Source organism: Drosophila pseudoobscura, chromosome X (assembly GCF_009870125.1).
Source record: "Drosophila pseudoobscura strain MV-25-SWS-2005 chromosome X, UCI_Dpse_MV25, whole genome shotgun sequence".
NCBI lineage: Eukaryota > Metazoa > Arthropoda > Insecta > Diptera > Drosophilidae > Drosophila > Drosophila pseudoobscura.
Genome location: NC_046683.1, coordinates 59,286,190 through 59,297,603, shown reverse-complemented (window position 1 = coordinate 59,297,603; position 11,414 = coordinate 59,286,190). Strand labels below are relative to the sequence as shown.

The 11,414-nt window shown below is 49.3% G+C and overlaps 1 protein-coding gene across 2 annotated transcripts; it reads left to right on the top strand.

Annotated features, from left to right (window-relative positions):
* The first annotated feature begins 2,923 nt into the window (after window positions 1–2,923).
* On the top strand, window positions 2,924–5,238 carry LOC4812621 (leucine-rich repeat-containing protein 15). Of its 2 annotated transcripts, none has more exons than XM_001352625.4 (6): window positions 2,924–3,517; window positions 3,573–3,716; window positions 3,779–4,089; window positions 4,144–4,292; window positions 4,354–4,613; window positions 4,691–5,238. In XM_001352625.4, exons 1-6 carry the CDS (start codon window positions 2,961–2,963, stop codon window positions 5,118–5,120), a joined length of 1,851 nt encoding a protein of 616 aa, XP_001352661.3. In that variant the 5' UTR covers window positions 2,924–2,960; the 3' UTR covers window positions 5,121–5,238. The 2 variants fall into 2 exon arrangements, with proteins under 2 accessions (XP_001352661.3, XP_033239854.1); XM_033383963.1 differs by having other exon boundaries at window positions 4,662–4,855.
* The last annotated feature ends 6,176 nt before the right edge of the window (window positions 5,239–11,414 follow it).

The window sequence follows — 11,414 nt, the reverse complement described above, 5'->3', positions numbered from 1 at the left end:
TTGATCCTTGAATCTATAAATTCAGGGATGTTCCCCTGATCACTGGAAGCCGTCGCACGTCCCGATCGGTCTACGTATAACGGAGAAAACAAGAAAACAAAACTGTTGTCAGTTGTTGTACAACAACAAACAACAATGTATGGTCGCTCAAATGATCGAAAACGAGAAAATTTCAGACCGAAGTACCAGGCGAACAGAAATCAGTAGAAAGCAATTCTATCAAATTAAATTTTTTGGTGCATACTTTTGGGGTGCACTAAACGAAGTTGCTTTCTGCTAATTTCTGTTCGCCTGGTACTTCGGTCTGAAATTTGTCAATTTCGGCCATTTGACGTCAGATTTATTTTGGAAATTTTAATTGGCTATATCTCGGCTATTTATGGGCCGATCGCGGTGTGGCATGTCATTTCGTGATGGGGAGAGTCCTGCCAACCGATTGGCACCAGAAATGAGGACATCCATTCCATCACGATTTTCGCCAAAAATCATGATGGTTACATCATCCAAATTGCCAAAAATCGGCCTCATTTTCGTGGTCGAGATTTTGGTGCCAATCGACAGGCTGGATCCCCACGATCCTGGGAGAGTTGGTCCTTCGCCGATCTGGCCCCGTTTAGCTGAGATATAGCCTTCCGAAGATTTGGATTTGCACACTATGAAAATACTGGTTTTCTTCTGTAAGCTGTATCTCAGCTATACGGCAGCCGATCGAGGCGTGGCATGTCATTTCGTGATGGGGAAAGTCCTGCCAACCGATTGGCACCAGAAAAAAGGACATCCAATCCATCACGATTTTCGCCCAAAATCATGATGGTTACATCATCCAAATTGCCAAAAATCGGCCTCATTTTCGTGGTCGAGATTTTGGTGCCAATCGACAGGCTGGATCCCCACGATCCTGGGAGAGTTGGTCCTTCGCCGATCTGGCCCCGTTTAGCTGAGATATAGCCTTCCGAAGATTTGGATTTGCACACTATGAAAATACTGGTTTTCTTCTGTAAGCTGTATCTCAGCTATACGGCAGCCGATCGAGGCGTGGCATGTCATTTCGTGATAGGGAGAGTCCTGCCAACCGATTGGCACCAGAAAAAAGGACATCCAATCCATCACGATTTTCGCCCAAAATCATGATGGTTACATCATCCAAATTGCCAAAAATCGGCCTCATTTTCGTGGTCGAGATTTTGGTGCCAATCGACAGGCTGGATCCCCACGATCCTGGGAGAGTTGGTCCTTCGCCGATCTGGCCCCGTTTAGCTGAGATATAGCCTTCCGAAGATTTGGATTTGCACACTATGAAAATACTGGTTTTCTTCTGTAAGCTGTATCTCAGCTATACGGCAGCCGATCGAGGCGTGGCATGTCATTTCGTGATGGGGAGAGTCCTGCCAACCGATTGGCACCAGAAAAAAGGACATCCAATCCATCACGATTTTCGCCCAAAATCATGATGGTTACATCATCCAAATTGCCAAAAATCGGCCCCATTTTCGTGGTCGAGATTTTAGTGCTAATCGACAGGCTGGATCCCCACGATCCTGGGAGAGTTGGTCCTTCATCAATCGGCCCATAAAAAGCCGAGATATGACCAACGAAAATTTTTAGTTGAGTCTGACGTCAGCTGGCCGAAAATGAGAAATTCTGAGCTGGGATACCAGGCAAACAGAAATCAGTAGAAAGCAACTTCGCTTTCGTTCAACCCCAAAAGTATGCTATGCTTTAAAATTGAAGTTTTCTTTGTAACTAAAAGTATGCAACAAAAATTTAGTTTGCGGAAGGTCTAAACCACACATTGGCAACCACAAAACAGTTTTGTTTTCTTCTTTTCGCCGTTATTTGTAGGCCGATCCTGGCGTGCGACGGCTGATCGAAAGAAACTCCTTGGTCCTTGAGCAAGGACCCTTAAATCCCCAGCAGTTTTCTGTTTTCTTTGTGGGCCAATCTGGGCGTGCTATGGCTTCATGTTATCGGGGCAACATCCTTCATTTTATGGTGTCCTTGCGAAGGATGAAGGACATTTTCTCCGGAAAACAGATTAAGCTTTATCCGTTATTTGTGGGCCCTAGGAAGCTTCTGTCTGAAAGTCGGCCATAATTGTTTAAAAAATCCTCGTAATCAGGAAAATGTCCCCGATCGTATGGAGACCTTTAAGGACAATAAGGATATTCGCTGTTCAACGTTTAGTCGGTATAACTCCGCTATATCTATTTTGTGATCAGGCTGCTTTTGATCAGGGGAGCACGGATCAAGGATATTTTTCCACGTCATACATACTTACTTTCCCCAAAGTCCTCCATCATTTGGCAAAGCCCATTTATTTTATTTTTATTTTTATTTGTATTTAAGTTAATAAATAATATAATTATGTAGATATATATAATAATAATATAAAGTATATCATAGGACATCGCACTGAAAAATAGGGGAATTTTAGTTATTGGCACAGGTAAAAGTAGGCTCGGCGAAGGACTTACTTTTCCGGGATCGTGATGATCAGACTGTCGAGATTGCATTCATCCATCAGCACTGAAATTGCCGGTTCCAACCTCGGATACAAAGCAAAGTGTTTGGTTAATCACAACACAGTATATGAGAGGCGTCAATATAAGACGAGAATCTTCTCTCCGAGCTCTCCAGCTGGTATTCCCATTGCGGGGACTGACTGCAGATGCCTCCATTGATGGTTCAGCGTTCAAACATGCATAATTGGATCACGCAGAGGCTTTCAGTTTCTTACCGGCTTCGGGTCCGCCGCAATACTCTATCCGGTGCAGCTACGGCGACCGTAAGATACGCTGCAGCTTGGTGGCCCCCATGTGGCGCTCTGGACTACTTAAGGTAATTGCTGTAAATGGAAATTTTCGTAAATGATGCAAATTATGTGCGAAATGAAGTGGACTATAAATAGGGCCGCCAATCGGTGCAATCGCCCCACAACGCTGCGAGTACCCGTTAACGGCATGTCGCTGGCAGTCCTGGAATTAGTGAGCATCATCCTATTGCTGTGCACGGCTGAAGTGCTACCGGGTCAGCCGCAGAGTAGGGATCCGCCCACCCAGAGCCTGGATGAGTTCCGGCAGAGGTATCTGCTGCCGCTGATCTCCTCCGACACCCGGAACTGCACGCTTAACGCCTGCGAGTCGCTGGGTATTGTCTCCCAGCTGCTGATGCTCATCAACTCCATGCCGAATGGCACCCAATCTCCAGCCAGAGATCAGAGGCTGCCAAAGCCGAAGATGGATGTCCATGGCAATGGGGACGCGAACAGCGATGAGATCAACGCCATGACCCACCTGGCAAACTTTGACCTGGTGAAGCGGGTGCGCCAGATCGAAAGTCGTCTGCGGTCCGTGGAGCAGCCCATCTGGCACCTGTCCAGCGGCAGCCAGATCGAGTGGAACCACTGCACCTCCGGCGTGTGTCGCTGCAATCCGGACACGAAAAGTTTCACCTGCTGGAACACGAACCTGAAGTCGGTGCCCGTCACCCAGGTTATTCCCATGAATATGGTGTCCATGTAGGTAGAATTCGGATACTTTGAGGCTATTGATTGATGATTCTCTACTCACCAGTGATCTGTCTCGGAACATCCTCTCCACCCTGCACAAGGACACATTTCGAGGACTGACGTTGCTGAAGGAGTTGGATATATCGAACAACGTGCTGGACTTCTTACCCTTTGACTTGTTCCAGGATCTGGATAGCCTGCTGCATTTGTAAGTGAACTGCGACTCCTCTCTGTTCGCGTAACCGTACCCGTTGTCTATCCGCTTCATAGGCGCATTCAGAACAACCAACTGGAGGACATTGATCCGCGCACCTTTTGGAAGCTGCGCAATCTGAATATTCTCGATCTGAGCAAGAACGAGATCGGACTGCTGCCCGAGTCGATCTTCTTCCACGCCCAACGGCTCACCGTGATCAATATGTGCGACAATCAAATCAAGAACTTTCCCCCCAACCTGCTGCGCGACCAACTGGAGCTGGAGGAGCTGGATATGTCGCGGAACAAGATCGAAAGGCTTGGCTCTGGCAGTGTTCGCTCTTTGGAAAAGTTGAAAACTCTGGATTTTGGCTGGAATCAAATCGGTAAGACAGCCAAATCAGAGTGGTATCCATTATCCAATGTGATTTCATCTACAGCCAAGATAGACGATGACTTTTTTGCGGGCTTGAAGAGCCTGCGCATCCTGATGCTGCACAACAATCGCATCTCGTCGATTTCGGGCACCATATTCAATAACCTTGTCAATCTGGTGACCCTGGACCTTACAATGAACCGGATAAGTCATGTAATTCAGATCAGATCCATTCAGTGTTCGAGCAACGAATTATTGCTCAACTGTTCCATAGATCGATGGTCAGGCATTTGTGGGGCTGAAACATCTGAATGAACTGCTCCTGGGCCAGAACTCAATGTCCAGCATCCCCGCAGATCTCTTCCTGCATGTCAGTGCGCTCACCAGGCTGACGCTCTTCTCCAACAACCTCACCACCCTGGAGGAAGACGATTTCCGGGGACTCGGCAGCCTGAAGATTCTCATGCTGAACAATAACATCCTGAAGTACTTCGACGCCAGGGCCTTTGAGCCGCTCACACAGCTGGAAAAGCTGTGAGTTCCTCCATCTCATACATGCATACATGCATCAAATGTTAACAGACATCCCTCTGCCGTTGTCCCTCCCCCAGGCGCATTGACTCCAACAAGCTGATGTTCCTGCCCTCGGGGGCCCTCCATGGTCTGGACAAGCTGGTGGCCGTCAAATTGGATAAGAATCCGTGGCACTGCGACTGCCGTGCCCTATACCTGGCCCGCTGGATACGCGAGTTCGTGCTGAAACTGTGGGACGGACAGCAGCCCATGTGTCGCGGCCCCGGCGATTTGGGGGGCCACGAGGTGGGTCTGCTGCGCTACGACGATCTCTGCGACGGACAGTGGGCCAGCATGCTGTCCCTGTCGCCACGTCTCCCGGTCCGCAAGCATCGCATCTCCACTCCGATGAACTATACTGACTATTTCAATCTGTACTTGAAGCACATCTACAACAAGACCACCGACGAGGAGCTCAAAGAGGCAGAGATTACCAGTGTGGCCATCAAAAAGGTGCATCACGACTGATCATTGCCTCAGAGAGGATTCTTAAGTAGTTATTGAATACTAAAGCTTAAAGGATTTTGTGGAGGATTGCTGGTAGAGTAGGTAGGAGTCGCAAATAAAGGCACGCCGGTTCCTCCTACATATCCGTATCCTACTCAGACGAGACTGAGTACTTCCTCCTTTCCAAAAATGATTTCCTTATGAATTTCGCCCCTCCCACTCTGACAAAACAAATTTAAAGTCAATTATGGATTTGCATTGCCGCCATTTACTATTAATTCCCAACCTCATGCGCAAATAAACCATCCCTAGGCTCCCCGAAGCACCCACCATCCGTTATCTCCTACAGGAACTCCTGTCCTGTCCTTGTCCTGGCTAGTCGTGCACAAATTACGGCCCTGTCTCGGTCTCGCGTGCCGCTTTTTACCGGTGTCTGCGTTTGCGACAAGCTTTTTACCTAACCAATTTATTGCTTCCGCTCAGCCCTAGCCCCAACCCAAGTCGCAGCCCCCGCCCCCGCCCCAGCTCCAAGTCTCGTGCCGTCGGCCCTCCCAGGTCTGGCTGGAATCACTGGAACTCCTCCTGGGGTTCCTCCCGCTGCCTGCCATGTAGTTTTCGTTGGCAATATCATTCCGCTTTTATACGAGTAGTTGTTCCTATTCCCCTTTTTTTGCCGCTGTCCTTGCCATTTCCATGTGTTGACATTGCCATGCTCCATTCACTTTTCCACTTTTCCCCGGCGCTGGCTGCTGGCTGCTGCCTGTTGGCTGCTTCCTGTTGCCAGTTTTGGGCTCTGTTGCTCCACCCACTCTACTCGTGCTGCTGCTCCTGCCCGATAGTGTGCCTGTCATCGGTGTCGGCTCCCATCCGTGGGAATGAATGGCCATCCCCATCCCCACACCCATAGATAGCCAGCGGGAAAGTGGTGTTGAGGGTGGCGTGTAGACTACAACTGCATTTTATAGAAAATTTGCAAGGCAAATATTAAAAATTGAATGCCGCCATTTCAGCGGCTGTTGTTGCTGCCTGCCCCATCGGTTCGGTTGTTTGCCTTGCTTGCCACTGTTGTTGCTTGTTTGTGCGATGTCTGGGGACCGGCGCTGATTGCCTCAAAGTGGTGCGGCTCTGCTTTTGCGGCACACGGCGGCGGCGGCATCGGCGGCATGGGCGGCATGGGCGGCGTCGGCGACAAAAAGTGTCAACCCTTTTCCATTCCCCATACAATACACAACAATATGTAATCATATTTTTCTTTATACGCTACGCACGCGTCACCGTTAAATACACAGGGGGTGTGGTGGGGAGCTTTTTTTGGGGGGGTCGTGTGAATGGGAATCCAGCTATCAGGCACATCTGTCCTTCCCCTCCCCTTCCCACTGCTGTTGCTGCCTAAAGCGGAAGTAAAAGGATTTGAATTGCCTTTCGCCAACAAAACAACAAAACACCCCTAATGTATGCAAATTCCCTTAAGTTTAAAGTCTTTCGCCAGCTAAGCAAACATCTTAGCAGCGTCTCGCTGAAGGCCTAGCAAGGCGTCCTCCAGGATTGAGACAGAGGGCCCAGGAGCCAAGGGGCCAATGACCAATTGCCGCTAAAGTGTCGTTTTTTGGTATGAGAGAAGGTCAGCAGGAACAGCAATATATTTTAATTGAATCAAGATAATTCAGGCCAAAGCAGCTTAAATCAAGCTTCGATAATACGAGCTGTTAGTTAAAGCAGTCTCCCAGAATAGGTTTTAGTTCTAGCATCTCTTCCAAATGCTGGATACTCTCCTAACTGAGCCTGGCGGCCCGAAACAAGTGACTTTTTTGCCAAATGGGAATAATGGGAATCTTTAGCTGACATCAGCGAATGAGCAGTCAAACGCCAGTTCTACGTTTTTTCCTGCTGTGGCTTTTTTGGGCCTACCGGCCCCTATTATTGTATGGCCGGTTCATAGGTATCCTTGAGCTGTTTTTATATAGCCACTGGTTTCCAGCAAATAAGTATTCAGCTAGGAGTTCTCTGAGTACTGATTGTATTCATAAAATAAACCAACTGATATACTAACATTTCGGTCTCTTAAGGGTAGAAGACCCGAAGAGCCCTCCCCTATTAATATTCTATGCAAAGGATCATTTTTCTTTGTTAATTTACTAGTTTATGACCAGCGCTCTTTCTGTGATCGCACAGGAATGGGATTCCTACGAGTATGTTTCTAAAGAAAGGGCCATCCATCGATGCTACCCATGTTCATGAGGAGACCTAATCGTACTCCTGTACATGTGTGAATGCACTTGCACGGCAATTCTCTGGCTCTACATTTTGTCATTTCTCCCTGATATCTACATAGCTTTCTCTACATAAAAAGCCTTCTTTGCTGGTGCTTTGCTCCGCTGTTGAGCTTTTGAATTCACCTCGATGGAGCTTTCCCTTTATCCGCTGCATGTTAGAATGCCGCTGCCGCTGCCGCTGTCACAGCCCACCCACCCACTCGAGCCGGCTTTCCGCGTTCTCTCGAATTCAGCTGAGTGATTTTGAGTGCTCAAGCGCGCTCTTTACTCAGCAGAATTCTCACTCAAGCGCGCTCTTTAGTCAGCAAAACTCTCTTCACCCAAAACCCGAAGACGCTTGACACACTGAACTCGGTCGTGATTCGGTGATTCGGTTATTCGGGGATTCGCGACAGGGTTCGGCATGATTGCGCGACGGTCACCGGCATCTGCTGCCGTGCCGCCCATCCACTGCCACATGCTGCAAGTTGGTCAAATTTGTGATTTATTTGAAATTTTTAATAATTCGGCATTGGGGTTTTATTGTGTGCCGGAGTTAAATTGTTTGAATGAGCCGGCCACGCAAATTAATGCAAATTTCATGCAGCTCGCACGCAGCCCCCACCGGCTCGGGCATATTGGCGGGGGGTACTATCGCACTTCTGCCCCGGGATCCCGGATGGAGTGGCAGAGTGGGATCCGTGCCTGACCTAAGGCAATGCCAAGGCAGCCGCACCAAAATTTGACTATGGCAAATTCACTTAGACGTTGGCCTTTCCACGGCGTGCGCACAAACTTTCAGCCACACTCTCCTTTTGCTCCTTTTGCGCCTTTTATTTTTTTCTTTTTACTTTTCATACATATTTAGCACATGCTGCATGAGGAGCCACCGACGGGGTGTGTGTGTTTGCTTGCCACTTTCGAGCGGGCTACAACGCATAAAGATGCGACTTGGTGTAAGTGTGTTTATGTGCGGACGGACGGACAGGATTGGGTGCGGGTGCGGGCGTGTGGCAGTGTGGCTGGTTTTTGCGGCTATGCGTCCACTGCGGACTCTGACACCAGCACCGACTTTGCCAGATTCGGCTATGTTTCTGGATATGCCACTGCTACTGCTACTGCCACTGCCACTGCCACTGCCACGGGCTAGCAGTGCTTTTGACTCTGCCGACTGGCTGGCAAATGCGGCGTATACTTAATTCGGTTTATGCTCGAACGTGTCGCACATTATTCTTATGGGCCCTTGCTCGCTCGCTGGCTCTCCCTTTCGCTCGGCTACGATGTGTGAAATATGCTGAATGTGTGTGCACAGCAATTTTGATTAGACTCCAACCCACACAGAAGAGCCCACCACCCACTGGCACCGACTGGCACACACATACACACACGCACACAATTGACACCAAGGACGCGAAACAATTAAAATTTCTTCATTCTTTTTTATTGTATTTTTGGTGTTTTTTTTGGTTTTGCTGTACAACAATCTGTTTGATTTGCACTAAACGCGGAATAATGAAAATTATGGAAATGAAATGCCTGCCCATTGACCTCATTGGGCAGCCAGCTGGCGAGGATACCCAACGGGAAGGAGTAGGGGCAGAGGCAATGGCAAAGGCAGGTGGGCGGCAGAGAGTGGGCCAAGTTTACACAAGACCCCGGCGGAATCAGTGATGCAAAGAGTCGGAGATCTCAAAGGAACTGACTCCGAAATGGATAAGTAAACGGAGATTATGATGAAGAAAACCTTTTGAAATGGTATCATAACTATTTAGAGATGGCATAAATAATGTTCAAACAAATTCCCGGCCATTCAGAATCACTTACCCCAATAAGAGACTCAAACGGTGGGTGGGCATCTCTGGCGGCACTGGGAACTGGGAAATGGGAGCTGGGTGTCGCTCCGGTGCTGGTTTCGGTGTCCTCAAACTGCGGATTTGCTCATAATTTTAACGACCTATTTCGTGTGAAAACTGTGTCGCCATTTGCCATCCCCCATCCGCTGCCCACCATTGCCATTGCCGCCGCCATTGCCACCGCCATCGCCAGAGACATCCGCCAGTCGGCATTCGCCATTCGCGGTGGCCGGCCAAGTGGGCAACTGAAGTGGAACTTTTAATTTCAATTTTTTATTACTTCAAATCTGTTTGCGCTGTTTGGGCCAGAGCGAGCCAGTAGCTGGTGCCTGGCGCCTGGAGCCTGGAGTCGCCCCGAGTCAACCTGTGGTGTCACCTGTTTTTCGACTGTTTCCGTTCCTCTATTTTTTGCAGCAAGTTTTGCGGCATTTTAAATACGGCAATGAAAATGCTTTTTCGGTTAGTTTTTCCGCGCTGGGTCGGCAGTGGTGGTGGTGCTGGTGGTGGTGGTACTTCCGAGATGGCTTCTTGGCTTTGGTAAGCCACTCGGCTACATTTATTGGCCTGGCGACAAATTTTTATTGCCCAGTTGTAGTTTTTGGCCTGGGGCTGCATATGCCGCACTTGTGCTGTCAGTCTCTCACCTCTCAACTCTCAACCCGGCCATCCCCTTGCCCCGGACAGGAGGCACCAGGCAGCATCTTGTCTGTTGGCGGTGCCCTCAGTTTTGTGGGTTTCCTCCCTTACGGCTGGGTTGCGGGGGTGCTGGTGCGGAGGCGGTGGCGGTGGCGTTGGCGGAAAAGTTTGTGCACTCGCACTCGGCGCTTGGGGTCTAATCACATTGCCAGGAATCAGGCAGCAGACGCCAACCTTCGCAGTACGTGATGCATTTTTTACAAGGCGCTCAGCCATACGGAAGGACCCATGGACCGCAGGACATACGGTCCTCAGATAGTTCGACTTCGACTTAGACTTCGACTTGCTCCACTGCTCACAATTTGACTTTTGATGTGGGTATCTCCATCCATCTGTGTGTGGCTGTGGCTGTGGCTGGGTTTGGGTTTGGGTCTGGCACGCCCTCGAGCACCATGGGTGAAATGCGAAAGTTTCACTGCGAAAATTGTTCGAGTTGCCTCAAGTTTTCCAATAATATTGATAGTTGTGTGGGTGCCATTTTAATTCGATATCAAAAACTATCGAGAGCGAAATGCCGTAGGCGGATTATGGGTAGCATATGGCTGTTAAGCTTTTAATGACGAAGACCAGCCCAATCATATTGAGCATTTATTCAAATTCATATTTTGCAGCCGTAGAGCCGGCACTGCAGGAGCAGAGAGCAGAAAACGGGTTGGACTCTATGGTGCCCCATGGTGCATGACGCAGCGTACATTCGGCATGTCAGAATTTGTGGATATTCTGTTTAAATACCGTAATGAAGTCTGCTTATACAATATAATGTACCGTGTTTGTGCTACGTGCCTTGGTTATGTTATTGCACGCCGATCCGTACTTCCGCTTCGCTTCCGCCGTTTGCTGCCGCCAACAATGCCGCTCTCTGCCACACTGGAGATAGGGGGAAACTGTTTGTGGTGGTGGTAGTGGCAGGCAGACTCCACTTGCCCCCACTCCAGCTACAGCTTCGACTCCTCCTTTGACTCTGTTTTTATTTGCGTCGGCAAATCTTAAGCTTGTTTAACTGCTCGTTAGTGTTAGTCGCTAGCTAGTCGGCTGTAGTCGATGTCGCTCTCCTGGCAGCCATTTCCCAGTCCCAGGCACAGGCCAGGCCCCACCACCACCGTGACACCCTATTGTTATAACACGTTCACGACCTAGTCAACATCTCCAGCTTGTGCTGGGGCTGGGGATGGGGCTGGTTCTGGAGCAGGGGCTGCTGCTGGGGGCTGGGGCCTCCTCGGATGAGTCTCAGTCTGTGTTTGGCAAGCATCGAAGTATACACCGAAAGTAGTGCCATCAGTACACTACTCGCACACAGAGGGGCAGAGCGAGTAGTCGTGGTGTGTGCCAAGGTGCATGCTAAGTACCGACCTCCAAGCCGTAGCCGTAGCTGAAGCTGAAGCCGAAGCTGAAGCTCCTCCTCATCCTGATGGCAGTATGGTAACTGCTGCCTGACTGGTAAATGTTTGTCCAGCATAATTGCGCTCAGCATGCAGTTTCCCTTTAACGTTGTTGCTGTTGTTGGTGTTGTTTTT